Consider the following 26472-nt stretch of genomic DNA (forward strand, 5'->3'; position numbering starts at 1 on the left):
AATGAACGAAGACACGGTAACCGTGGACACAAGAAAAGCAAAGGAATGTCTCCGTCGGGGTATCATAGATGGAACGCCAGCACCGTCTTCGAGCCGGTAACTTGCACAGGAAAACAGGAACCAAGATCAAAGACCGAGACCAAGAACAAGCCAAAGCAAACCGGAGCTGGAACCAAGCTCAAATGCAATATACCATAGACCAATACCGATGACGAGGAATGCAAGGCCAAATGCAATATCCAGAACGCGATGCTGATATGATACAAAATAAATATGCCGTGACAAACGAGGTTAGTGACAAGGACGAAAGTAACGTGCGCATGTAGGAAGGAGTGATGAACGTGTGGGACTAGGGCGCAGGTATCGATCATGCAGGTTCTTCGGCGAGGCTCTCTCGAAGGAGATCTTCATCGATACCTTGTGGGTGAACAGAGACCGGAGCCCTCGGCGGGGGACGGAAGCCCATTATCGGGCCCTTTTGGTTCACGCCGGGATACCGGAAGTGGAGCGAGGGTGTACGATCTGTAGGGTTGGGGGTTGAGTGGGCTTTTGGAGCTGATATTTCGGCAGGTGATGCGTCTGCCGCGGAGCGTTCATTATCATCTGAAGCAGGCGCCACGCCCCAGCGGCCAAGAACCCAACCTCCCATTCGGCGACCCAGCGTGGTTGACTTGCGAGGTGCCGGTGTTGCGGTTGAGCTGGTGCTGGTGCTATCTGCGGAAATGACAGAAGACGCTTCAGTGGATATACCTTTATTTGCAGCCACAGATGCAAGTAAAGATCGGGAAGACCAGCTCGAGCTCGTAGATCGATCCGCGGTAATAGCCGGGGCAGAGATGATTGGTGGCGTAGAGACCAGCTCGACGCTAGGAGTCATGAGGCGTTGGGGAATACGCATCCCCGAGTGCCAGTCACCCATGCGTGAATGGCGGCTTGTTGGGGTGTGGATGTCCATACCGGCCACAGAGAGCAAGCTATCATGCGATGCCGATCTGCGCAGAGGCGAGTATGGAATCTGCATGCCAAATATATCTTCGGTAGTCGGTGCGGCCTCCTCAGCGGTAGACTGTGAGTACAATATAGAGGACGAGGGTTCCGACTCTTCAGGTATGGCAGGCTGCGTTTTGATCCCATCACATAGGTCCAGATAAGCTGGTCGCTCGTACTGGGCGTCATTGTAGAGACCATGTGTGTCGTCGATAGGTGGTAGATCACGACTATCCAGCCCCGCTAATGGGCGGAAGGGCAGGTCAAGGCCTTTGTTACGGGCACCTATCAAAGGAGACGAGAAGGCGGTGCTAACAGGGCTGGTAGGTTGGGAGAAATCAGAGGTTCGATCCATACGATCGAAAATCGATGAAGTGTGGAACGCGGACTGCGGCGAGCTGGCCAGTGAGTCTGCTTGAGGGGAGTGTAGAGACCAGCGTCGGGAAGACGACGGGGGAGGGATAGAGACGGAGGTTTGAGACAATATAGTATTCATAGACGAGCCAGAGGATTGAGAGCGGTGAATAGAGCGTCGAGGTGAATGAGTTCCCACTGCAGAGTGCATCGCAACCGGGCTTCCCAATGAAGGCCGCTTCTTCTTGACGCGGCGATTGAGTGGGCCACCCTTATCCTTGCGAGATGACGGAGTGTGGTAATGATGATGGATGTGGAACTCTTGTGAGACACGACGTTCTTTTGACTCCAGCTCCTCGCTCAGCGTGGGAGTGGTAATGGTTTCAGCATTGTCTTCGTCAACACCAGCGAGCGGCTGATGAGTCAAGACTTGATCGCGCAGACTCTGCACCTCCTGATTCGAACTCTCGAGCAGTTCCCGTAACTCCATTATTCCCACCTGCAGATTTGCGTTGTCCTGCAAGATATCCTTGACAAAGCGTGATATCACAGGTGTACCGGACTTTCGTCCGAGTTCGGACGCAGCAGCAGCGCCTTTCAGACGCCCGGCAGCGTTATCCAGTTCTCGCTCGACGTTCCGTTTCCGCTCCATGCGCTGGACAAGTTCTTCATGTCGTTCGCGCTCCTCACGAGCTTCTGCCTCAATATATTCAACCTGATCGTGGAGATCGCGAATGGCGTGCTCAGCATCTCGCCATCGCTGCACAGCCGATTTCTCATCATCTTGCGCAGAAGAAAGATTCTCTTGCAATTTCGACTGCTCCATCTCCATAAGTGACAACTGCGCCTCGAGCTCCGCCGCGCGCGACGCAGCCACAGTCAACCTGCGCAGTTCCGATTGGGTCCTCTCTAACGTGAGAGTAAGCGATTGGACATGGTCATCCGACTCCGCAACCGCCTTGTTCAAGCCATCAAGCTGTTCCAGTAGACTGCGGTTCTCTTCAACTAGACGAGCATTCTCGGTCTGGACTTGGCGCTTCTCGTGCTCGAGCATATCAACAGTGTCGACTAATCGCTGGCGGTCCTCTTCCGCTTCGGCCATATAGCTTTCATGGCGATGGAGCAGGGCCTGTAGAGCAAAGGTCAGCGAGGATGACCCGAGACAATCTGCCTTCGCAGCAGAATAATCGTGGAAAGTGAAGGTAGCCATGACGGACGCCAGCAACACGGGAGAGGACGGGGAACCTTGATCTGTCCGAGTCCATAGGAAAGGCAGCAAGTAGATCACTGAGCTGAGTTCCACTGTAGATAATGGGGCATGGGTCAAGGCGAGAGGGGGATCAAAAGAGACTAAATCTAGAAAGGGAAAAGCAAGCAACCAGGAATCTCTTCCCAGGAATGATGCAAATGATGGATCAAACATGCAGGCTTCAGCCCGCCCAGGAACAGGAACGGCCGACTGTGTCACCGACGATCGAAGAACCCGTCCAAACGTACCTGACCAAGTCGGGCGGCTGTCGCAAGGTCCTTCTCAAGACCATCGAGGGCGACATTATTGTGTTCCAGTAGAAGGCAGTCATCGCGACCGCAGCAGCAGCGCAGAGTGGTTGGTGCATTCGAGTGAGTCGGAATGTTGGGAAAGTGATGGTCTAGCTCCGAGCTATGCGGGCCGGGGGAATCCATGGGCGGCATGGGAATGTGGCCCCTTTGGGGAGTGGACGAGGAGGCTGGTCATCCGCCGAGATCGAAGCTATCTTCAGAGCACGCTGTGCTCTGCGCAGTCGCAGCGAACATGTATCACGGCTCGAAGAAGCGGAGAAAACGAACTGAGCCTCGGGATTGGGCCTCGGGATTCAGGCGCCAATGCTAGCTGACGTGACCTGAGGTCGGGATGTAGGGTGATTAGGTAATGATATATTGTGTGACTGCTTAAATAGGAAATGATAGGCCTGTTGTTGAATGCATGTTCTTTTGAATTCGACGCCTCCAACAGCCAAACGGAGCTGAACATTATATACAGAGCTGAGAGATCCAAGGGGGATTTCCCGCTAGAACACGATTCTCTAGCCACCAAGTATGGGGGATACGTCGGCCAAAGATATGAATAAAATACATTCCATACCTAACTCTGACCTCGACCCTTACATCCCTAGCTCGGCAAGTACAGTACAAGCTCTACATACATCACATAGGCTCTGATACTCCTACCTGAAGAAAATACAATACGGTGCGTGATGGACGGATATTAGTGGTAGGTCACTGTGCCGATAACCTCCACTGTGGCAGCGCTTGTGGCTGCATATGTACGCAGAAAAAGCAATGCACTGGATGTGTAGTCGGAGCCATCGCGCATACCCATACGATAGAAAGCAAGCTCCAGCAATGGAACATTCTCATGAAATTCATAGACCAACTAACTCTTGCGTCTACTATCTGGGAACTTGCGTATCATTATGAGTAGATCCAAGAATCGTAAAATGGAAGACACCAACAGATATCATCTACCGCTCCTTCCGCAAGGTTATCACGTCGCTTGAGACCACGCAATGCTCTATCGAGCAATAGCGTAACCACGACAAGCTGTCAATTTGAAGAAAAGAAGTCATAGTAAAGAAAGGAGGCACAGCCATGCACAAAGAAAGCTGGCCTTCGTAATAGTAAGACCAGTCGAACGTTCTGCCTAGCACGCATACGAAAAAGAACATGACTTTCGTCAAGACCGAACCAAGCCAAGCCAAAGTCCGGTAACTAGGGAATAAAGAGCAGACCCGAAGAGATAAAAAACCTGAGCGCCCGATCAAAGCAAAACGTCATTACGGACATTAATGAACGCCCCAGCGCCACCGTCCTCGCTGATCTCGTTGACTAGCACTTCTGTTTGCTGGTATAGTCGCTCCAGAGCGGCCGCGGAAGATTTTCCGAGTGAGACTGGGACATGTTAGTACGTACGGTCGCAAGACAGTGATGAGCGATGGGGAAGTAAGTGAGAAAGAGACTCACCTAGGATGGCCGAGTTTAGTTCTTCGGCCACGGCCACTCGACCGGCCGGGTCTAGATAGTGTCCGTGCACAGAGCGCTTGGGGTCGGTAAACGCAACCAACGAGAATATGTCGTCCAGCATCTTTTTGTCGCCACCATTCTCGTCGGACGGGTAATCCATGCGAAGCTGTTGACCGTACTGCACCGCTTCAGTTAGAAGCTCGTTGAATTGCGCGGCCGTCTCAGAGTCTTCGGTATCCATTCCGTCGGCGTCCCAGGCTTCGCTATCGTCCAGCTCCATCTCTTGATCGAAGACAGCGTGCTCATCTGGAATACCTCCTGACGGGGATGATCGGCGCTTTGATGCCGCCGTCTCCGCAGATAGCTCGTTGGAGCGTCGCATCATCTCCAGAAATTTGCGACACCGGAGCTTGAAGTGGATGTGCGGGTAGTCCTCGAGAACATTGGAGTAATAAGCTTTCGTGTGCTTGAGGGCCTTGTCAATATCGCCGTCGAGAATAGCTGCACGGATCCCTGGGGAATTTGTTAGCGAAGGGCCGTTGCGCACTGGGAATGGCCAGCTCACTGTTCCGGTTAATGGCTTCCCTGTCTTCCTCCACTTCATACTTCTTCAACGGCTCCTCGTGCCCGTTTTGTAGTGCCCCAGTCTCGGTAGCCACCTCTTCAGCAAATGCACGAGCAGTCTCAACATAGCCATCATGCGCTAAAAATTGAGCGACTAGTTCTTGAAGAAGAGCAGATTCGCCTAGTGGAGGTTGTAGAGTATCGGTGCTTGTCGCGTTAATCTGTGATTGGATTGACGATCTCTCTTGCTGGGCGATGTCAGGTTTTGATTTGTGTCAAGCAACGCTAGAAAATCCACACGTACCTTGACCATGCCGTCGATATCAAAAACGAATGGCTCCTGTCCAAAATTCGCCTTTAGATGCACGGGCGGCTGTTTCTTCATCCCCACCGAGGGGTATAGCTTCACATTCCGCAGTTCCTGAAACGCAGTCCCTGTTCTGGTCAGCTTGCAGACTCACGAGTGTCACTTCCAATACATACCGAGAAACATCCCATTCTTTGTAAAGAAAGCCGACCCAGTAGAGAAATTCACCCCACACCCCACGGTATCACCAACCCCGAAGGTAGGACCATATGGTCGGCCTTGTCCTTGACTTTCTCCAAAGAATGACTTCCCATCATCACCATGATAAGCCCATGATTCCTGCTCCCAGCCTGGGAGCCTCTCGACGGATGCCTTGGGACTCGAGAATCCAATACCGATCATCCTGTGCGAATAAATTAGCATGATGATTTTCTTCCCACTCATGATCGATCGAGGTCAACCTGCCCTTCCTTCGGTTTGGATTCGATCTTGATTTCAAAGTAATATATCCCGCATTGTGGCGGCATGGGGTAGTCGGCACGCAAAGCCGCAGCCTCATGGTCGTGTTTGTGCACGGGTCCCGTGTATCGCACATCGAGGCCATTGTTGGAGAGTTCGAGGCCGGCATATTTGTCCGAGGAGCTCCACTGAGTTGGTAGTGGCATGAGCTGGTCGGAGGGGCTTGGAGGCTCCTTCTCGATGATATCATAGGTCATCCCACGATGGGACGGGGCCATACGGGGAAGGTGAACATGGCTGGACGAAGCGGAGAGGGGAGGGTTCGAGGTGGAGGTAGATGATGAGGCTTCACGCTGCTGAGCAGCAAGCTTCGCTCGATGGGCGGCGTCGAGGCGGGAGATGTATCGGGAGTGGCGGAGATAGGATGGGGTGAAGAAGGAGGAGCCATCGGTCAAGCCGAGGCCTTGAGTGAAGTCGGCTGGGTGCAAGCTAGCATACTTGCGGGAGTAGGAGGGGAGTGAGTCTGGGGAGGAGGCGGTCCTCCAAGCGGAGTTGAGATGCATGTCTGCGGCATCCAGGCCGGACAGGGCCCCGTGGAGACGGCCGTCGGGCTGAGAGGGAGGTGGATAGGAAGAGACTGGGTTCGAGTTTAGTAGATGTGAGAAAGGGCTGGAGATCGAGGGAGATAGTGCGGTGCCTGAGACAACGGAGGCGTAAGAGGAGCGGCGTGGGCCGGAGGAGATGCCGTATGCCACTGGAGCTCCTCGAGCTCCACCGGGGAAAGGAACGTCGGCCATGGCAAATCGCAGAGTCACCCACACCCTGAATAGACAACCGTAACACTCCCAACTCCAGTGTGAACAACTCGATTGCTTTCTTCTGCTCCAACTGAGGGGGTCTGCTGACGTTACGTGCCAAGCGGGTCATCACCGGAAGCAGCAACGAAGCCGCAACCCAAGCGTTCCCCGGGAGGTTTGCGACAGGAATACTCCAGGACGACATTCACAGTCCCAGACAAGTTGGATGGGCAGCAGCACAGCTGGGGCGGGGAAAGACCTGATTTTACGAGAAACAAAAGGAGGGGAGAATCCAGACAAGCCGGTTTGTCACGCGATCCCCCTCCCCGTTCTGGCCGGGAAGCACGCTTGGGCTGCAGCTCGGAGTGGTGAAGCCGTAAATTGGAGGGGAGAAAGCAGAGGCAGAAAGAACTACGTCCGGGTGGCTGGATGATGGCTGCGCTAGCAATCCGAAGGTAAAGATGTATCAAGTAAAAAGTAAGCCGCAAATAAAGCAAAGAGTCATTTTGGGAAGGGAGCCATATGGTCCCGGCAGCAAAGAAACGAATACCCCTCCAGGCCCGAAAAGAACAGAAACACCTGGTTCCCAGAGAAAAAAATTCCGAATCAACTATGATACACAAACCATAATACCCAGCAAAAACCCCAAAGAATATCCACGACAGCCTAAATGCCATCAGTCCCAAAACACGCAATTTCCCATGCTAACATAGAGCTGTATTCACCCTGCGCAGACGCCGAACCGAGAGTAAATGAAATCCCCGACAAAACCGAGCGAAAAGTTTGATCGTAGAAAATAAAAATCAGTCAGGCAAGAAAAAGAAACATCAACCTAGTGTACAGCCCGGCGTCCGGACTCATGCCGCCATGGCAATGGCCGGTGATGATGGCTCGACCAGGTTTGAGGGGGCCGGAGTGACATCTCCGTCACCCGAATTGCTCTTCTCGCTAGGAACAGCACTACTGCCATTGATGGTGTCAGTGCCCGGGGCAGTCAGGGTGGGTTTGACATCGCTGTCGCCGCTCTCGAGGGCGGCGGCCTTGGCCTCGTCGGATTCGGGTTTGCTCAATTTGTCACCGCGCCAGGATGGAAGCTGCCAGAGAATCCCCGTGAAGCTTCTCAGCTTCAACGGTTGCCGTTCCCACTTGCGGCAGGGTGCGCCGGTGCGGTCCAACGCACGCAATCCGGCGTTGATAGCACCGGTGTTGGCCTTGGGCCCGAGTCGGTGGGCTACGGGCACCTTACTAGCATCGCCGCCTTCTTCTCTGTATTGATGTGTTAGCTTTTCTAAATCCCGGTGTATCATTACGGCAGCAGGATGACACGTACAGCCTGGGTTTCTTCTTCGGGCCGGGTCGTCCCCTTACTCGTGCACCCGGCTCGGCCTGGCCGTTTGCCCGCTTGGAGCCTGGTTTGGGCCCCGGGACTCCCTTCCGGCGAGGAGTGTCACCGGGTGTGGCTCCGGTGGCCGGCGTCGAAGTGGCGTCGGCATCCGAGCCATTGTCAGCAGAGGATGGGCGGGCGGCAGGGACTTCGCTAGACGAGGCCGGCGAGGAACGTTCGTTGACCTTGTCGGCGTTGTCGCCGGTGGAAGTCGTGGGCTTGCGGTCGGCGGTGTCAGTTGCAAATTGCCGCAGAAGTTCCGACGGCAGCTTGAGAGTCACCACTAGAGTGCTGGGGGCGTTCTTAGAGGTGCTGGCGCGATTGGCGCGACCGCTGGTGGTAGAGCCAGCGGCGGGCATGATGGACGAAGCAGCGGTTTCGTCCTCGGCGAGGTCGTGGAATCGTGGAATTCGTGGGGGTTGGGGGGAATGACGATGAGTATGCGGATGCGGATGAAGATGAGGATGATGCTAGGGGCGGCGATCGTGACGTGTTCCACCGCCCTGGATGAGTTCTTTCAGGGTGAAGCAAAAGTGTCGACAATATCCGAGATCATAGTCTGAAGAGAGGGGGAAGGGGGAAGGAGAGGATGGGAAGCGGAAAGTGGGAGGGGGATGGGCGGAGGGGGAGAAAAGGGAGGGAAAGGGGACGACGAGGCCAGTGGATTTCATCTCGTTTAATTCTGGGGATGGCAAAGGTTCGCGGCGTGGGAGACGGAGGCGTGGGAGAGTGTGTAGAGGCGCGCCCCATACCGGTCACCGTATTACCGCGCGAGCGCTGTGGCCGCCGACCACCGCCCGCGGCCGCGGCTGCAGGGGGCGGATCGGTGTGACCATACCAGTACCACTCTATGTACACGCAAAGAATTCAACTTCATACTGCTGGAGCGTGGATTCGTCACCCGCGATCATCTGGACCTCTTCTGTCCCATGAAGCCCGGAGTCGCAGAGTCAGCGTGTACAGCGCCCCTACTTGGCAGCGCAGACAAATAGCCCTAACATCCGTTCCCGTTCATGGATCTCATTCCCGTCTAACTCCGCTATGTCCCGAAAATGGCTCACGGGGATCTTCCTGTCCTCACACGCTAGTGGCCAGATTTACAATGGATCATGAGAGACACATCGACGAAGAGGTATCACGAGTTGGAGGCCTAGGTCATTCACTCGCCGGTCACCTAGCGGATTCTGCTTGAAAATCATGATCCACTCAATCAACAGAGGTTGCTTCATGGCTTCTCGACGGGACTATCCTGATCATCCGAGTCCACGGATAGCTCCGTGTATCGAGCCATTTACCTCCGAAGTCGGGTTCCAAGTTTGTGGGCAAACAGGTCAAGTTTCATGTACAAGTCTATTGGTATAATTTTCAAACCCCACCATAAATCCCTATGTTTACTTGGTCACTCCCTCCTTGTCGGCCTGGTGCCGTTCTACGACTTGCGCAACAGCGCGCTGCACCTCTGGGCTCGACCGCACACCGCCAAGGATCAGTCCTTCTTTCATGCCTCGTCGCAGCGCATTCACACTTTCACGGTCGCCACGGAACGGCGCCAGACCGAGCTGGTGCAAGCGCGTTGCCTCGATATCTGCTGCGTGCGTTGCCTGTACCAGCTGGGTCATGCGCTGGATAGTCTGCGGAGGGATTTTATCGCCAGAACCGGAGCCCTGTGTGCTCGGCGGGGCGGCCTGAGAAATAAAGACGTGCAGAGTGATCGAGGCGCGACGTGCCAAGGTCAGAATCTGGAAGGGAAGAAGATAAAAGGATTCTTCCGGAAGCCAGGCGCGGATTGGCGCCGGGAGATAAGTTATGGGCATGAAGACTGCCTGCGGGTGGGTGATCAGGGCAAACTCGAGCGTAACCATGGCAGCAAAGGTATAGAAACGCCACTACCGTGCAAATATTAGCCTGCGGTACATCAAAGTACCTGGATACAATCATAGTGCTTACGTAGCGACCCCAATTTGCCCACCAGAGCCAGTTTAGGATGATCATGGTCAGAAAGCCGCCAATGTACTGCGGGCCAATTGAGCGGGTGAGTGATGCCATCAGGAAGTCACGCATCGTCTTCTGCTCGCCCAAGCTGTGGATATCAGGCCCAAACCGGTCGTACGCAAATCGCTTGACCGGGTTCACCAAGGTTTCCTGAGTCTGTCGCAGGAACAAAAACTGAGCCTGTGAGTCGCTCTCAGGGCCCGCTTTATCCGGATGATGTTGAGCAGCTAGCCGGCGGAAGCGCGACTTGATTGTACGATCATCGGCGAAAGGTGACACTCCCAGCACTCTGTAGTAGTCTCCGGCGACTTGGACTTGGTGGAAGGTTTCGTAGAGGGTGTAGAGGAGATAGCTGACAATCACGAAGAGGAATATGCGGCGGCGGTGTCGCTCATGCCTTGGGGAGCCAGGCGCAGGCCGGGGCTCACCAGCACGAATGGTGATACCATAGTACACACTTTGGAGGAAGGACGTGGCGTACTAGTGTAGCTAATAGTTAGCTGTGCACAGTAGAAACGGCCGCTATCTCCGCATTGAGGGATCCCACATACCCTGGGGAGAACAGCCCACCCGATGAAAGGAAGTAATGAGTCCATGGTGGATGAACAGCAAACTGCTCTTGGGAATCCCAGTGACTCGACAATGCAGAACCAAATCCACCTCAGGCCAGGCTGGCGAGTTGGAGACTCGCCGCCCCCAAAGCGCGTCCTCCATCTCACCCGTCACCGCCCCTTCCACCGCCTTCCGTTCTCAACGCAACATGCAAAATGAAAAAAAAAAGTTCTCCACGCTCGAGAGCCGAATCCGACTATCCATCCCGATACCTCGACAGCTCTGCGGAGCACCTCAATTACGCTTACCATGGCTGTCGATGCAATGGATATCGATACCTCACCTGTGGTGGACAAAGAGGTGGAGCGCAAACGCAAGCACAAGAACAAAGATGCCTCGCCGTCGAAGAAGCGCAAGCAGGCCGAACTGAATGGCGAAGGAAAGGCCTCTAAAAGCAAAAAGGACAAATCCACCAAGTCCACATCGGCATCCACTGAGAACCCGGAGTCGCCTTTCTCACTCACGACAGCCACCTTCTATTTGCCGCTGTCGCCCATTTCAATCTCCCCGACACATGCGCTGGCTTCGCTGCTGGCGGAGCACCTCTCCCCGCTGCTCTTGACCTACTACCCGCCGCTGAAGGGTGTGGTGATGGCCTACTCCAATGCCTCTATATCGAGCCGCCCTCCGACATCTCCATCTCGCCAATCTTCAGACCCGAACCCGCAGCCTCTGACGTTGGCCAAAACGGCAGATGAGTATGGTGTGTTGTACGTCTATCTGACTGCGACTTTCCTCGTGTTCCGTCCCAAGAGTGGGCAAACTTTGGATGGCTGGGTCAACGTGCAATCAGAGGGTTTCCTCGGCGCAGTCGTCCTCAATCTGTTCTCTGTCGGCATTGAGCGCAAGCGTCTACCCACAAATTGGACGTGGGTTCCACCAGGCGAGGAGGGCCAAAACGACGATGAATCTGCTGCCAAGGACGCCACTACTACAGACGATGAATCCGGTAATGATCGTGCTCCGCCGGGCTTCGACGCGGCCAAGGAACAATTCCAGCCCGCCGCACTGGCTGCGGACGAGCTCGACATTGAGGGCGAGGATGAGGACGAGACTTCCACGGGGCACTTCCAGTCCGTGTCTGGACACCGCGTGCGCGGCAACGTGCGCTTCCGCGTTGTGGATGTCGACGTTATCCCCGGATCTGAACGGGATCGCGGCTTCCTGAGTATCGAAGGCACGATGCTGTCTCATGAGGAGGAGGAAAAGCTGGTCCAAGCCGAGAACCAGGGTCAGTCATTGCCGCCGTCATTCATAACCTCCTCGCCCAAAAAGTCGAACCGAGTCATTCCGATCTCGAGTAAACCACCAGCATCGGCTGTGCAGGATGTCTCTGTTGTGGATATCGAGCTGGAACCCAGCAAGGAGACCGAGAAGAAGGAGAAGAAGAAGTCTAAGTCCAAGAAGGACAAGAAGAGCATGGACAAATAGGTCTGTATACATTGATCGACATGGTGTCTCTGTCGACTTGTATTCTCGATTCACATTCTGACTTTTTACATTCGCGGTGGGCGTTCCGGACAAAAGAATTACATTTCATGCCAAATGTGTACATGTCAATTGAAGAGATATTTAAGTACTCATATTGCTTCCACATAGAACGAAATGTCGGTCGTTTTCATCCAACAAGGGTTTTCGCAGGCCCTGCAAAAGAATCTTCTCTGGTTTTCTGGACCCTCTCAATCTCAATCTCACATCTTCACAGCTCCAGGGACTCCAACTTGCAACACATCTACGCCACCCTGGAGGTCGGCTTTGCTGGGCATGTTTCCTCTCCGCATCAACTCAGCTGATTTGGTCATAATGGGATCCATCCCCATCGTCGTCACTGCAACAACGACATCTCCCTTGCAATAATAAGCTGCAAACTTGGCATTCTCTGGCTCGCCGTGCACCAGCACATCGTCATATCCATTGGGCGTGTTCCCGCAGTACCGCATCTGCGCACCGAGTGCAGACCAGAAGATCGGGATGAACGCCTTCGTCGGCAGAGAAGAAAGCGGCGCATGGCGCGCATGCACGATAGCACGGGCAACGCCGCGTCCGGAATTCTGCGCTACGTTCCAATGCTCGATTCGCACAGGGGACCCATCGCCGCCAGGTCCGTGGTAGGCGTACGTTGCAATATCACCGATCGCAAAGACCGAGTCGTCCAGGTTTGGGACGGTGAAGTGTTTCTCTGTACGGAGCGAACCGTCTTTCTCCAGGGACACGGCCGAGTTCCCACGCAAGAAGTCCGTCGCTGGGCGCACGCCCACGCCCAGGACGACCACGTCCGCTGGCAGAACCGTGCCATCTTGCAGATGGACAGCCCCGACGGACTTGGGATTCGACTCGTTGGGTGTAGCCTTGTCCACGCCGGCGGAAAGCTTGAAAGAGACTCCGTTTTTCTCGAGGTTGCGCTGGAATATACGCCCGATCTGGGCGCCCATGACGCGCTCCATTGGTGCACTTTCCATGCCCACAATCGTGACTTTGTGGTCTTTCGACAGTGCGTTGCCGACTTCCATGCCGATGAACGAGCTGCCGATGACAACGATGTTCTTCTGCTTCTCCTCACCAATCGCCCCCAGAATATCCTGGACGTCCGGGACCGTCCGCAGCGTGAAGACATTCCCCAGCTCGCCGGCTTTGAACCCCGGGAGAGGGAGTCTGCGCGGCTGCCCACCGGTGGCCAGAACCAACTTCGTGTAGGGGAAGGTCTTTCCCGACGCAGTCGACACCGTCTTCGCCTCGAAGTCCACACCCGTAACCTCATCCGAGACAGTCTCGATTCCCGCGTCAGCGTACCATTCCTTGGGTCGCCACAGGATCTTGGATGGATCGGCAATCAGTGCCTTTGAGAGCTTGGTGCGGTCGATAACAAAGTCGGGCTCCCGCGAGATGATGGTGATTTGGCCTGGGTACTTGAGTTCGCGGAGTGTCTGCACCACGCCGATGGTGCCGCTTCCACTGTGGAAATGATTAGGTTGTGCTCATTCCGATGGCACAGGCGGGAACTTACCCTCCGATAATGACGACCTTTTCGTCGGTCTTGGAAGCACTGCACTTGATTACTGGGTCCCGCTGACCAGCCCTGATGTCGGCCTCCGTGGCGCGGATATATACCGCGCCATCCTTCTCGAAGACGTCAAACTTATTCAAAGCGTTGAGGGCGGGTGCATCCTCGACATCACCGGTAGTGATATTGAAGCATGCTGTAAGTAGTTAACAACCACCATTCTATCCTGCAGTTTTTCGCCGTCCTAGGGCCTGTCCTTCTATTCTGTTCACACTACCGCTTCTTGTCTTCGCAATTGCACAAGACCCGAGCGAAAAGGATAGAAAGGGGAAAGGAGAACAATATAAAGAAATCATCAGAATCATACCTCCATGCCAGGGACAAGTAATGCGCCCATCGGGTGCAACAACACCCAATTTCAACGGGGCGCCGTAATGCGTGCAGCGCGGACTAAGCGCATGAACCTGCCCGTCGTACTTGAGGACAAGCACTTTTCCATCCGCGACACCCTCGACTTCCGACTCGACCTTGTCATTTGGCTTGATAGACGCCAAAGAGGCGATGTCCTTGAGCTTGTATTCCTGCGCCATGGCGACAGAAGATGAAGCAAAGAAGCGGGCCGCAGGTGGGGAAGACCGCAAATGGGCGGGGGATGGACGGTTCCAAGGTGTAGCTGTGCTGGAACTGGGCCGCTTTTGACGGCGAGGGGCGCTGACGTGGGCTGGGAGACCGGGCGATGTGCTCGTCTGGGTGGTTTGGGTATAGGCAAGAGTGGTGGGGGAAGATGTCGTAGCAGAAGCACAGAAAGGCTGCGCGGAGGCCCTGAAATGCGCACAGCAGGAACACGCGCACCCGCTCAAGCAGCGACAGCCACACCGACAACTCTGTAGCGTTGCGGCCGGTAGAGTTCTTGCTTTGATTGGTAAAGGACGGTAGTGCAGGGAGCGGGGGAGCGAGCGGGTGAGAAGGGGGTTGGAGGAGAGCATTACATGGAGTCCTTGACGTGGCTACGATACGTGTCTACCAGGGTCTTTGAATAAATACCAGAACCCCCGAGTCCTCCGGGTCTGCAACCCTGGAATGAGTGCGCAAGCAAGTACATGGTGGGGAGGAATTGAGCTGCAAGGCGGGCGTCTACTTAATCGGCGGTGACATCACAATGAGCCAATCACTGCGCCGGTTTGGTCAACATTGCCTGGATTGTGCTTGGTTGCGTGGACGAGTCCGGTTTGCCCGGAGTCAAAGATGGCAGCCATGGAAGAAAGTAGTTTCAATTCACACTGGTAGGTCAAAGGAATAGAATGAGATCATTGGAGTTATGTTGGTGGCCTCAAGGGCCTCGTATAGATACAATGAATGGCTGGATAGATACAGATAACAGGCTTCGACTGCACAGCAAGTTCAGCCCGATTGCTTCAAAGCGAGATACGAAACCCCACATTTCCATATGGTGATGCTTTAGAATTTCCGAGACAGTCGCTTCTTGCTCTTCTTCTGACTCGTCTGTGGGCTGATGCTCACTTCCGCCATGCGCTGCGTCTTCCCCGTTGAAGTCCGGGTCTGCGGTTTAGACGACTGGGAAATGGTATCATTGTCTCCCTCCGGTTTTGAGACCCAGCCCAGCTCGTCATTTCGGGGGTTCGGAGTAGGCTGGCTGGCGGGAGCAGGACTGGAGGTGAGATCGATGATCACTGAGGTCTGGGACGGATTGGGTTGGGAGGCAGAGTTACGGAGAGAGTGTTTGGAGCGAGTAGATGCCGGAAGGGATTCGGGGTTGTTGACGGCCGTAACGTTCGACTTGGGCGTTTGCACTTCTTGTTGAGCACTCGTAGGTGGCTTGTGTGAAGAACGTGAGCTTGATGGAGGTCTGGATGAATCCAATGAAAGATGGAGGCTCCCTTCGCTATGAATGAGTCTGTCATCATCATCGTTTAGCTCATAATCAGGTTCATCTTGTTCATCTTTATCCTGGTCGGTATTTTCCTGCGACGGCTGGCCACTTCGCAGCATGCGCAGAATATCATCCCACGTGCGCGTATGCTGAGGCGAGCCTTCTTTTCGGACGTTCGGGCTCTCTTCAATGGCACTTCGCGCAGGGGAGGCGTTTGCTGAGTTCCGGGAAGCTACATTGCGCACAATTGAATGGAGCGAATCTGGACCAGAATTATTGGCCCCGTTTGGGACCAACTGTGATTCCTCAACAACTTGGCGGTCTTGCTCGTCACTCTGGGAACGATCGATCGAGAAAGACTGGTTGGCCGACAGAAAAGAAAGCGCTGAAAGATCCTGGTTGGAAGCATCCGCGAGAACTGACTGCGCTTCTCCAATAAGGGTGTGACCATCAAGGTTGCTCTCTTCCACCTCCCCATGTAAATGGGATCCTATCCTCGCTCCAGGCGATGAGCGCGCAGAATGAAACCCAGAAAAGGACGGCGACAGAAGTATCGGGGTATCACTGTGCTCATCATCTGCATCCTGGCCTTGCGTGTGTGGGAGTAGTACTCCACCAGGTGTCTGGATAGATGGTACATCAGGGACCCTTGCCGGGGATCCTTGGAGTGATTGCGGTTGACTGGCTGCGGTTACAAGGGTAATGAGTGTCGTTTCATCGAGATCCATGTCAGCCGGAGGCGGGGCCAGCTGAGCATTCTGCATAGAATCCTCGACTACAGAGGCACTTAGAATAGGTGAGCGCAGGAAACAGAGACCAAGGTCAAATCACTGACATGCTACCTTCTTGAGCATTGTCCTTGTCCTCCGCATCATTGCCAGCAACTGTCGGGGCAGGCTGCAAAAGTTTCGGATCGCAGAGTTCTGCAAATTCGAGCTCACGGTAGCCGTCGTCCTCCCCTTCTTCGTCATCCATGCCAGGCATCTCAAATCCGCTGTACTGGCGAGGCTCCTCATCCTCCAGCTCGACAGGCTCTGCCTTCGGCTTCCGGTCACGCACAGCCAGTCGCACATTGAGCATACCATTGTCTAGCACATCATGGACTTCGGCCACGCGGTATTCAGATATGCGAGGCTGCCAATTCGTCGCCTTGGACATGTCTAGTTGTCGGAAGGCGATGATTGCTCCAGGCTTTGCTTTGTGCTCCATCAGATCTGCAATAGTGCTCGGGTCACTGGGAAGAGTCGGAAGGTCGTCGGGGGTGCCCATCCCTTCTTTGGCAGCCTCCGCAGTTGAGGCGTTGTTGGCTGCAGGCTCTTCGTCATCGTAGTTAAGTTCCATGTTGCCTTCATAGTCCACATGGCCTAGGTTTCCATTTCCATCTTCATACTCATCTTCGACCTCGTCTCCGTTGTAGACCTGAATTCTTTGTTTTCGCTTTCGCTTCTTGCCCCAGCCTTTCCGTTGTCCAATGATCGCGTGCGCATCTTCATCCCAGCGCTGCTGGAAGGGGAAACGGTGGCGCGGTCAGCTCAATATCTTCAAAAACACACTCCGTGGCTCTGATATCCAGCTTGCTTTCCCAATCCACATCTGCATCACTCTGGTCCTCCTCGACGGCCTGTGACTCGGCTGTCTTTCTCCGAGGATTAACAGCGCTAACTTGCGCTGCAAACTTCCTCCGAGCGGCCTCTTCATCTTCCTTCGTCTTCGGCGTGCGCATGCCAAGGGACCCAAAAAGCAGTCGACGAGAGCTTGCGACGTCTAGCGTGCGTCGGCTGGCGCGTTCGGTTTCTGGTTTATTGGCATCGACTGATTCTTCATGGACAGTCGGCTCGGCTGGAGCGGAGCGTCGTGGCGGTACATTTTCCTTCTCTGAGGTTTCGTCCACATCGATACCGCCAGATGCGAGGTCTCGGAGAAGCTTCTGCCGCTTGGCTTCGAAATCTTGCTGTTCTAGCTCCTTCTTCTCTGCCTTGCTCATTGTGGTAGACATGATGCTCGACTCGTCGGGGAAATGCCAGCCTCCATTTTCCTCTTGCCACGCATGCAATGCAGCAAAGTCTGCGTCGGCAGGCAACACGCCGATTTCTTTTAGCTTAGAGAGACGACGGCGAAGTTTGTAGCGATGATTGCTTTTCTTTGTCCGGATGGATCCTTGACCAGGAGGATTCATGATATGAGGTTGTTGTGCTTTCTTGGAGGGTGGGGGGACTTCCTCATCTCCAGACTCTGACAAAGATTCTTCAGAGCTGGAATCCCCTGAGTCGGATGACGAATCAGACGAGTCATCCTCATCTGATGAGGAATCTTCATCTTCGTCCTCTTCATCCTCCTCATCCTCCTCCTCTTCAGACGAAGAGACCTCGATAGAATCATTAGAGGAAGGTGAATCTGATGAGTCTGTTTCAGAGTCGGATTCGGATTCGGATTCAGATTCAGGTTCAGATGTTTTGGCAGCGCTTTCTTCGGCTGGCTGCTCTAGCACTTCCGGCTGCTCATTTTGCTCCCCTTTATTGAACCTGACGGCCTTTGAAGTTCTCGGCGAGTAATCATCCCCACGAGAGCGTTTGCTAGAAAGAGACGAGGCTAACAATGACCCTCTCCGAAGGGTATCTGCGGAAGACGGTCTCTTGGCCACAGAACCGGAACGTAATGAAGGACCACTGGACGCTTGTGCCTGATTTCGAATATCGATGAATTGCGACGCAGGCTCCTCGAAGTCCTCCTTCAAGGCCTTGAGTTCGGTCTCCAGCTCCTCTTCCGCATCCTCTTCAAGCTCAGAACCATCTCCTTCGCTGTCGGTTTCGGCAGAGTAGTCAACGGGGTGTCTAATCACGGTGCCCATATCAGACACTTCATGCTCTGCGGGCAAGATCGAAAGTTCCTTGCCAACCCCCGAATTACTAGGAGGCACCCATTCTCCGTCGCCCTCCTCGTCGGTGTTTGGGTCTGCATATCCAAATCCTGGGTCGTGATCCCAGCCGGAAAAGACAGTGCGTCGTTTCTTCCTTGGAGGGATAGTGACTGCCGGTCGATTGGAAGTTGTCCGTTGAAAGAAAGGCAGCCCGAAAGGAACCCCGTCAATGAGATGCTTGCCATCAGCAGCAATCTGGTGGCGACCGCATAGTCGCCTTGCTCGCAAATCGGCCAGTTGAAGTGCTCGAATACTGCGCGCAACCCGATTATTAGCAACCTGCACCAGACAAAGAAAAAAGCGCGCCAAAATCTCGAAATCACATACACAACTTCATCACCGTCCCGAAGCAATCCTTCCACTTCCATGAAATGAAGGCACTCAGATCCACCAACCTCAACCACATAATCTTCCAACCCCCATTGGCCACTGAACTCGGGGTCGAACACGCTGGGCTCAGTCTCCAGCGGGACAACCTCGTTCACATCTTCCAACAGCTGTGCAAATGTGTACCCGCCATTCGCGAAGGCAATATTGGGATTCCGCGACGATGCAATCGCCGATGCTGGCACCGCACTCTGCGTCCCGTATTCGCCCAGCACCGAATTCGCAGACGTAGTCGTCCAAAGAATGCGCGTAACGGGCAGACCGTGCCGCGAGATGATCAAATGAAGGCGCATATTGGCGAATATCCGAACTAAATCATTGAGGCGAGTGAGAGGACGAGCAGTTCAGGCGTCGGGTATTCACGCTTGCGCCTGGTGTTTTTCGGGGGCTTTGAGGAGCAGGACAGATGGATGTGTCGAAGAAATAGCGGACTCGATGAACGAAAATGCAATATCGGGATATTTGTTAGGAACCTGGGCGTATAGTGAATCTATACGCGCGCAGACGTGATGGGGGTTGGTCAAGAAACTGCCTCGTGCAGCTCCGAAAGCTCAAAGCGTGGAGACAGCGCTAGCCGTATTAGGGCTGACACCTCAGGCGCCACTGATCGACATTACAGTATACATACTACATACATATGCTTGGTCTACCAGGACTAAGTAATTCGTCGCAATTGAGACTTCTGATTGGCTTTACTTCGATGGATTGTATGCAAGAATTGCTATTACAAACTGTATCATATAGCTGTCACTGAGAGCGACGATGCAGCTCCGCATGAATGCAAAAAGAAACCTTTCAAACGGGGCGGGCGTTCTCTGAGAATGCCATGATGAAAGGGGTATCGAGCATGCAGAAAACACCAAGGACAGGTTGTAGAATGGCACTTCGGCCATTATGTATGTACGGGTGTGGGTTTATTGAATAATGAGGCTCAACCGGATAGTGTACCCTGCGACAGACTACAGGGTGCCCCAAGTAAGGAGCCTCGTGTGAATAAATCAGACTTCCCATAGCACTACAAGCTAAGCGCCACTTTAGTTTGGTCTGTTCGAGCTTCCCGGAACGGGTTTCCGTGTAGGCACACCCAAGTTCATGGGACGAAGGGTGTTCCGAGACGGCTGTCGCGCCACCGTATTCGGGGATTGCGATGGACTCTCCGCAACTGGCTGGTATTGCGGTGGACTTTCTTCGTTCACTGGGGTTCGATGGACCTTCATTATGCTCTGCGAGCGTCTCACGGGCGATGGAGGAGGAGATCCGGAATTGGACTCGGGCGGAGTAGTCGGCAACATGTCAAAGGACTCGGAAGATGAGCGGCCTTCATGGGGTTCAGGAGCCAAAGATCCCTCTGCCACGGGGCGCCCCTCGGCGACCTTACCAGCCTGGACTGGGGATTTGGCATCAGCTCCAGATTCCACTGTATTCCGGGAGGAAGAGGCGTCTGGTGGGTGATACTCGCGGCGTGGTCCATCCACCGGGCTTAGGTTCTCTGCCATTGCGTCCTCATAGCTTGGGGGTGCATCATCATAGACGGCACCGGATTCCGCGGGGACTGGAACGCCAGTTGGCCGCGGGGGCATAGGTGGCCGGGTGTCAGGGTCGTTGGTGGCTGTGGGCCAAGTCCGAGTGGGTGTGGGCTTGGAGGGTGATGGCTGAAGCTGTGCCGCTGCCATGGCATCCAAAAGTGCCTGGGGAGGTGCGATGCCAGAATAGACCTTGACCGGCATTCGGAGGGGGAGAACGATGAGCTGAGGCTGCAGAAGATGGTCAGCAACGTGGAAGACAGGGTTATTGAGGACGGCTCGTACCTTCATGTGTCCAGGTGTGCCATGGGTCAACCCGACGCGCACTTCCAGCTCGTAGCGTCGCTCAATGTTACACGTCTCAAATGACGGTGCCACCGAGTTGGGTAGAGGCAGACCGGTCCACAATTTCGAGTCGATGTTCCAGTCTGTGCCTACCGGATCCCCCGGCTGCCCCAAAGCCATGTTCATATTGCTGCGACTCATAATGACCCAGGAGCCGCTTTCAGTGCAGGCGAGGTCATGCGCCCTAACTTTGGTATAGGACACGAGTTCAATCTGCAGCATTTGCAAAAATATACTCTCGTTGGACTCTGTCAACTTTTTGGCGAGAAGCCTCAGAGGCACTGGCTCATTGCATGTCAAAATAGAGGGATTTGGAAGTCGAGCATCCATCGAAACGCGTGGAGGCTCGGCGAAGGCATCTCGTAAGGAACTAGATGATCGCGCAAAAATGCTCTTCTTTTTTGCAGCCTGATTTTTTGAAAATTGATGTTGTCGTCTGGCGTAAGTCTCCTCGTTGGGGTTTCCGGTCCTTGGTGGCTCAATTGGGAGGAAGTTCAAGGGTACAATCTAGCATCATCAATCAGCTGGGCTGCCATAGAACAGTCCACTGTCAGGACCTACTGCTCGAATGTTCTCCTTGTAAAACTGGGGCCTAATGATAGTGGCCTTAACAAAGTATTTAATGTCTGCCTCTCCAGGAAATCCGCTTAAGGATGGGGGGAGGGTCTTTTTGACATGTCGATTGGTGTCGCGGGCCATCTCCACCTTCAACCCAGTGAAGTTGAGATTGGTGAGCATGCTGTTGTGGGTGCTGCAAGCATTATTGAATGGGAACTACGCGGATGTTAGGAATGACCATCGGAAAAGCACCGGGCAGAGCGGATTGACCTTGAACTGGAACGGATATTCATAGGATCCTGGCGCGAACGTGTACGAAGTTGCGGGCGATCCGGTTTGCATGACAGCGGGCGTGGGGAAGACGGTCGTGACCTTGTACAAGATCTGCGCGCTTGTTAGCTATGAAGATCTATATGGCCCCGAACTGGAGAGCTCCACCGGTTCTGATTGTCGCTCACCTTGTGCACTTCCAGCTCCGTCCGCTTTTTGTCCGAGTTCACATTCTGTGGATTCCGAGGACCCGAAAGCCTCGTGCGGCTCTCGCCCTCCAATTTGACCTGAATCCCTCCAATTGCCGCTTCAGTCGGAAGTTGTAGCACGACCTTGCCCGTCAAAAAGTCAAGGTTCGTGTAGTGAGTGTGCCGGTTGTCTAGCACGATTGTGGCGGACATGGCGGCGAGCGCCCAGGGCCCTGGCGAATGGCCCTCCTCCGCTATGGAGCCGTATGAGTCAAGAGCGACGTAACGGGATGTCGGGATTTGTTGCGACAGAGATCCGACCCTTCCTGGGTGTATGTGGAGGGAGAAGACGACGGTTCGTGGTGGAAGTGGGATGTCAGATGAGGGAAAATGCGGATTAAATGCGAGGCGATCCGAGATGACGTTTCGGGGATCCGCCGATCAACTGATTGGGAGCCACGGCCAACGGCTGCCAGCGTCGCTTGAGATGCTAAGAAAAGCCGATGAGAAATTCGAAAGCTGGAGGGCTGCGCCTCATCTGAGCAGCTCAGCCACCTTGATCCATGGACAAAGAACTCATCCCTGGAATGCGGGAAACGTGGGTAAATGTAAATCTTAACTACTGAGACGCGCTTAGATGGGCAATCCGCGATCGCGATAGAAGAGACCACGAGGTAGAAATTCAAGAGCTGAGAGCTGATGCTCCCCTCTCATACTGATTCCCTAGACAGTATGTTCAAGAAAAATCCTCCGCGATATACAGGGCAATAATCGATGTTGCGTTCCTCCAGGCACCCGAGTTTCTAGTGGTTCGCCAAGAATTGATCTGCCTGGGGACCAGACCATCCAGACAGGTGTAGACAGAGCAGAATGATTAACGTGTCTGCAGGGCCCTGCAATCGTCTATAAATAGAAGGCAATTATCGACATTCGGGTGTCCCCGACAATTTTTGAACATGAAAGATTGAGTCATGGTTTGTGCATGGAGCCGATCCGTGCTCGATCTTGAGCCCGACAATTGTATACTTCGAAGGGGATGCAGAATCATCATTCAGGTAGACTATCATACATCACACATTTCGATTAGATAGGTGCTTGGAATATACCATAGTAGGGAGCGACTTATACTAGGGGTATCTTGCTGTTCTCATCTTTCGCCGTCAGGATCTGGTATCAGAGGCCCTCTTTTGCTAGCATGTCTAAAGTGACAAAAGCCATGTATGTTAGCAATCTGTCCAAGCCAAGGTGTCGATACCCTCACCTGAAATGTCTAGATAAAATGCAATAGCGTTGAACTTCCGCCTGTTGCCCGTTACCTCCCCAGCTAGCCATTTCAACCGGTTGGTCCAATTGATGAGGTCCAAGTGGCTGACACCCATGAGCGTTCCCTTGTATCCCTGATCACCGCCCCAGTGGCTGCTAGCCACGCTGACAAGGCCGTCATTAGGGCCCTCTGCCTCAGCCAAAATTCTATGGGACAGACGAAAGACGGACCAGATGCTTGGCTCTGCCGATGCTCCGTAGGAGAAGTATCTAATCGGGCATTCGTTTAAGCAAGGGCATTGAACAAGAATATCGTGCACATACCTAACGTCCTCTACATCTGGAGTATTTGGGTTGAAGGTCTCCGACATGTACTTCCGAGTGAGTTGAGCAAAGGCCCCCGTCTCGACGTTCAGCCGGTGGAGTGTATAATAGATCTGGGGCAGACGATCGGCTGTATGATTCATGAGCTTTGCTCTTCAGGATCCATATGATGATCTGACTGACGCACCTCCAATCTGTTCAAAAGCATAGTCTACCACAGCCGAGCCTGTTGCAGGGTCAATTAGCCATGTCCCGGCCCATCTATGGAGGTGGTAGTGGCGGACCTCGATGTGGCGTCGCAATTGTAGTCAGTGACAACACTTTGAAATTCTGTGGTTGAAGTTGACTGATCATATATCGCGAGTCAAGGCCGCTTGAATACCTGTTAGGAACCGAAAGCCGGCGCGTTCTCTGCGTGGTTACTCACCCCTAATCACAGATCAGTACCAGCCCAACTCACACCGGAACAAAACAAATTGTCTTACCATGCTATGGCTGTTTGTAGCTCATTCGAGATTCAGTTCTGTTGTCTTTCACGTCATGGCAGTATTCAACATACGCAATTATATTCACATCTTTCCCTCGCGCGCCGATTTCGATAATCCGAGCCAGTTCCTCGGCACGGGCTTCAATCGACCCCGACGGAGGCACGGTGGCAGTGACCACCTCGATCCCTTGGGCTGTTAGTGCTTCCTTGATGCCGCGCCAGTATTGGACACCCGGGAAATAGGGACCCGCGAGGCGCAACTCATCAAACCCAAACAGGCCGTGTGCAAGAACGACGGGATGCTTCGGAGCATCTAGAAAGGCAAATAACAAAATGAGCAATGCAAAAGATTCCCAAGATTCTGTATCAATTCAGACTCACCATATCGATCGCGGATCACCGAGTATTTGTCGTGGATAACACGGCCATGGTCTTCTAAGCGCGGTTCGAGGATGGGCCTCGGCCTGTGAGGGGAGGCGTGGAGTCGACGCACTGAGAGAAGGGATTGATGGTATGAAATATGCGTTGTCAGTTGTCTGCAAATCCCTTTTGGCATTACATATCCCATTGTCTCACTGCGCGACACGGATGCAGCTTCAAGGAAATGACGCAGCGGGAAAACGCCGTGGGTTCAGGAGGGGAATCGACCAATTGGAATCAAGGAGTCTGCATTGCTACAGTACGCCGCCCAATCTGCCAATTTCGGGAGCGTCCGCTTAAATAATCAAAACATACAGAAATGGACAAAATATTAATGCGGCATTTCCAGGAATCTATACACCCTGCATCGCTCAAATCGGGGCGTTAGAAGCGGGCCGTCGCGCTAGATGGTTCCAAGTGCTTGACAAGTAGGTGCCAGGAATACGCCCGTAACTAACACTAGATGGGCCCGAGACGGCAGTTGAAACGAGTTTGATGAAAATAGGTGAAGTTCTCCTGGGTCAAGTTTAGCTTCAAGTATTCGAAGCATTCTCCCTTCCAAGTTTAGGCATTTGAGCCGCAAGGGAACCACCATGCCTTCCTATTTGTCATTATCGTAGCTATCTTTGTGGATAACCTGACGTGTGATTTCCCAGCGCTAACTTAATCTGTCGCGTCAAATCGGCCCTATGATATGGTCTATCTTAGCACTGGGCCAACTTGCTGCACCAAATGGACCAATTATACGGTCAGCCAGTAGGTGGCACAGCGTGTTGCATTAACTAGTCCTGCGGGTTTGAGACGAGAAGGGCTGTCGTTTTCAAGCTCCTCCCTATGTGATCCAATGTAAATAAACTATTGGTCCTAAATTCCTTAGTGATTCGTATTTCCTCTTACAAAATTTGGCAGGCTGTTGCCTTCCGAGGCACTTTGACGCTTTGACTGGTTCTCCCATTCCATGGGCGATCCCATTAGATAGGCTCTCATCTTGGAAGCTTTCTAGAGGTTATGCCACACGGTATATCTCCACGCCATTTGATTGTAGGATCACCATCGATTGTGGGGCTCTAGATCGCAAGGCAAAACTGTTTTTGTTCAGAGGTTATTATTGGTTGCTATCCTTCCCTCAATTCGGCGCACCTGAGGTCTGTACGGTCCCCTTCACCGCCATGCTGTGCACATGGGTATGTTCTCAAACCTACTAGAAGCGTTCTCCTGTTCACACCTCACATCGATATTGATTTCTTCTCTGTACCTTGGATCCTATCCTTCTCCACAATGCCACCAATCACTTCTGACAAAGACCTTCCCAAGTTGCTTGATACATCCACCAAGCAAGTCAAATGGGTAAAGAAGTTGATCCTCAAGCATCTAGGTAGTGCTGTCAAGTATATCGACAGGCCTCCTATGCAGGGAATGTTCAGCCGGACCTTACTATTGAAATTGGCAGATGGTCGTGAAGTGGTACAACAATTTCGCACCGAACCACTCGACCTAGACACTTTCAAGATTGCAAAGAAAGCCTTGGGCTCTGTTGTACCCGATGCCATGGCTTTAGAAGATGAGGACCTTCTCAACGAGGGGGTTTGGGCTTATTCCTTTACTCGTCTGTATGGCAAGATGTGGATACATGGAATTGCTGGCAAGGGTGCAAAGGGCCGAATCGCTATCAATCAATCTCTTGGTCGCGTTCTGTCCAAGGGGTGCCTCGCTGACAATAGCGATGGGGCTGTTGATGGCCGTGTCCGATCCCACCTCGAGGCCCTCTTAGCATCGCCGCTAGAGGAAATCAATCCATACCGGAATCAGCTTCAAGGCTTTCTTGACAAACTGGAACAGCTGAAAAAGCTCCCACTGTGGGTCGCTCACTACGACCTGAACGAAGTGAACGTCCTGATCGATGAGGATTGCAACGTCACTGGCTTGATCGACTGGGAGCTCTCTACCCCCCTTCCATTTGGAGTTAATTTTGGTCGAATCCACACCTACGCTGGTGAATATACGGACGGCGAGTTTTGGGTGCCTGATGAATTTGAGGATGCTGAACGAGGTTTCTGGACCGAGCTGTTTGATGGAATACCGGCCGAAACTCGCGACAAATTGAGGAACCAAATGGATCTTGTCCAGGATGCAGTTATCCTTGGAACCCTTTTGGATTGCCTGTCTTTTGAGCAAGGGGAGGTCATCGTTGGTTCGGTTTCTAAGAAGGCTCTCCCTAAGCTTCTTACTTATCGAATCCCCTTTGTTAGAGGGAATGTGCCCCCGTACAGAGATTAGAGCTAAGCCGAGCTTTATCTCGAGGGATATTTTACTGAGATTTACTCAAAGGTGGAAAGACATTGATCGTTTGAAATGACTGTAGTACTGAGTCGTTCTTTTCCTTCCGGTCTTGATGGCGGCGCCTGAGGTTTGCAGACCGTCGCCCCAGGCATATAGATAGTG

At 53.5% G+C, this 26472-nt stretch overlaps 10 protein-coding genes across 10 annotated transcripts; 2 read left to right on the plus strand and 8 right to left on the minus strand.

Moving 5' to 3' along the window:
• Nucleotides 1–367: 367 nt before the first annotated feature.
• N7459_006161 (uncharacterized protein) lies at nucleotides 368–3033 on the minus strand (the record flags this gene model as incomplete). The annotated part of the gene is made up of 2 exons (XM_056945345.1): nucleotides 368–2800; nucleotides 2839–3033. 2 exons carry the CDS (start codon nucleotides 3031–3033, stop codon nucleotides 368–370), a joined length of 2628 nt encoding a protein of 875 aa, XP_056799680.1.
• A 1105-nt stretch (nucleotides 3034–4138) lies between these two features.
• Nucleotides 4139–6468, minus strand: N7459_006162 (uncharacterized protein; the record flags this gene model as incomplete). The annotated part of the gene is made up of 6 exons (XM_056945346.1): nucleotides 4139–4269; nucleotides 4342–4854; nucleotides 4907–5153; nucleotides 5210–5340; nucleotides 5389–5615; nucleotides 5678–6468. 6 exons carry the CDS (start codon nucleotides 6466–6468, stop codon nucleotides 4139–4141), a joined length of 2040 nt encoding a protein of 679 aa, XP_056799681.1.
• Nucleotides 6469–7325: 857 nt separating this feature from the next.
• Nucleotides 7326–8211, minus strand: N7459_006163 (uncharacterized protein; the record flags this gene model as incomplete). The annotated part of the gene is made up of 2 exons (XM_056945347.1): nucleotides 7326–7734; nucleotides 7799–8211. 2 exons carry the CDS (start codon nucleotides 8209–8211, stop codon nucleotides 7326–7328), a joined length of 822 nt encoding a protein of 273 aa, XP_056799682.1.
• Nucleotides 8212–9243: 1032 nt separating this feature from the next.
• Nucleotides 9244–10440, minus strand: N7459_006164 (J domain-containing protein; the record flags this gene model as incomplete). The annotated part of the gene is made up of 3 exons (XM_056945348.1): nucleotides 9244–9738; nucleotides 9800–10324; nucleotides 10396–10440. The coding sequence occupies 3 exons, from the start codon at nucleotides 10438–10440 to the stop codon at nucleotides 9244–9246; spliced, it is 1065 nt and encodes a 354-aa protein (XP_056799683.1).
• A 265-nt stretch (nucleotides 10441–10705) lies between these two features.
• Nucleotides 10706–11887, plus strand: N7459_006165 (DNA-directed RNA polymerase I subunit RPA43; the record flags this gene model as incomplete). The annotated part of the gene is made up of 1 exon (XM_056945349.1): nucleotides 10706–11887. One exon carries the CDS (start codon nucleotides 10706–10708, stop codon nucleotides 11885–11887), a length of 1182 nt encoding a protein of 393 aa, XP_056799684.1.
• A 260-nt stretch (nucleotides 11888–12147) lies between these two features.
• nfr1 (putative AIF-like mitochondrial oxidoreductase (Nfrl)) lies at nucleotides 12148–14047 on the minus strand (the record flags this gene model as incomplete). The annotated part of the gene is made up of 3 exons (XM_056945350.1): nucleotides 12148–13402; nucleotides 13461–13653; nucleotides 13825–14047. 3 exons carry the CDS (start codon nucleotides 14045–14047, stop codon nucleotides 12148–12150), a joined length of 1671 nt encoding a protein of 556 aa, XP_056799685.1.
• An 868-nt stretch (nucleotides 14048–14915) lies between these two features.
• N7459_006167 (uncharacterized protein) lies at nucleotides 14916–18945 on the minus strand (the record flags this gene model as incomplete). The annotated part of the gene is made up of 4 exons (XM_056945351.1): nucleotides 14916–16134; nucleotides 16184–16848; nucleotides 16898–18518; nucleotides 18593–18945. The coding sequence occupies 4 exons, from the start codon at nucleotides 18943–18945 to the stop codon at nucleotides 14916–14918; spliced, it is 3858 nt and encodes a 1285-aa protein (XP_056799686.1).
• Nucleotides 18946–19686: 741 nt separating this feature from the next.
• On the minus strand, nucleotides 19687–21749 carry N7459_006168 (arrestin (or S-antigen), N-terminal domain protein; the record flags this gene model as incomplete). The annotated part of the gene is made up of 4 exons (XM_056945352.1): nucleotides 19687–21027; nucleotides 21082–21294; nucleotides 21349–21462; nucleotides 21537–21749. The coding sequence occupies 4 exons, from the start codon at nucleotides 21747–21749 to the stop codon at nucleotides 19687–19689; spliced, it is 1881 nt and encodes a 626-aa protein (XP_056799687.1).
• Nucleotides 21750–22759: 1010 nt separating this feature from the next.
• Nucleotides 22760–24178, minus strand: N7459_006169 (triglyceride lipase; the record flags this gene model as incomplete). Its single annotated transcript, XM_056945353.1, has 8 exons — nucleotides 22760–23069; nucleotides 23124–23253; nucleotides 23311–23349; nucleotides 23408–23496; nucleotides 23551–23552; nucleotides 23609–23612; nucleotides 23683–23923; nucleotides 23992–24178. The coding sequence occupies 8 exons, from the start codon at nucleotides 24176–24178 to the stop codon at nucleotides 22760–22762; spliced, it is 1002 nt and encodes a 333-aa protein (XP_056799688.1).
• Nucleotides 24179–25199: 1021 nt separating this feature from the next.
• Nucleotides 25200–26307, plus strand: N7459_006170 (uncharacterized protein; the record flags this gene model as incomplete). The annotated part of the gene is made up of 2 exons (XM_056945354.1): nucleotides 25200–25214; nucleotides 25345–26307. The coding sequence occupies 2 exons, from the start codon at nucleotides 25200–25202 to the stop codon at nucleotides 26305–26307; spliced, it is 978 nt and encodes a 325-aa protein (XP_056799689.1).
• Nucleotides 26308–26472: the final 165 nt, after the last annotated feature.

Source organism: Penicillium hispanicum (assembly GCF_028827665.1).
Source record: "Penicillium hispanicum strain IBT 35686 chromosome Unknown utg000005l_segment0_segment0, whole genome shotgun sequence".
Taxonomy (NCBI): domain Eukaryota; kingdom Fungi; phylum Ascomycota; class Eurotiomycetes; order Eurotiales; family Aspergillaceae; genus Penicillium; species Penicillium hispanicum.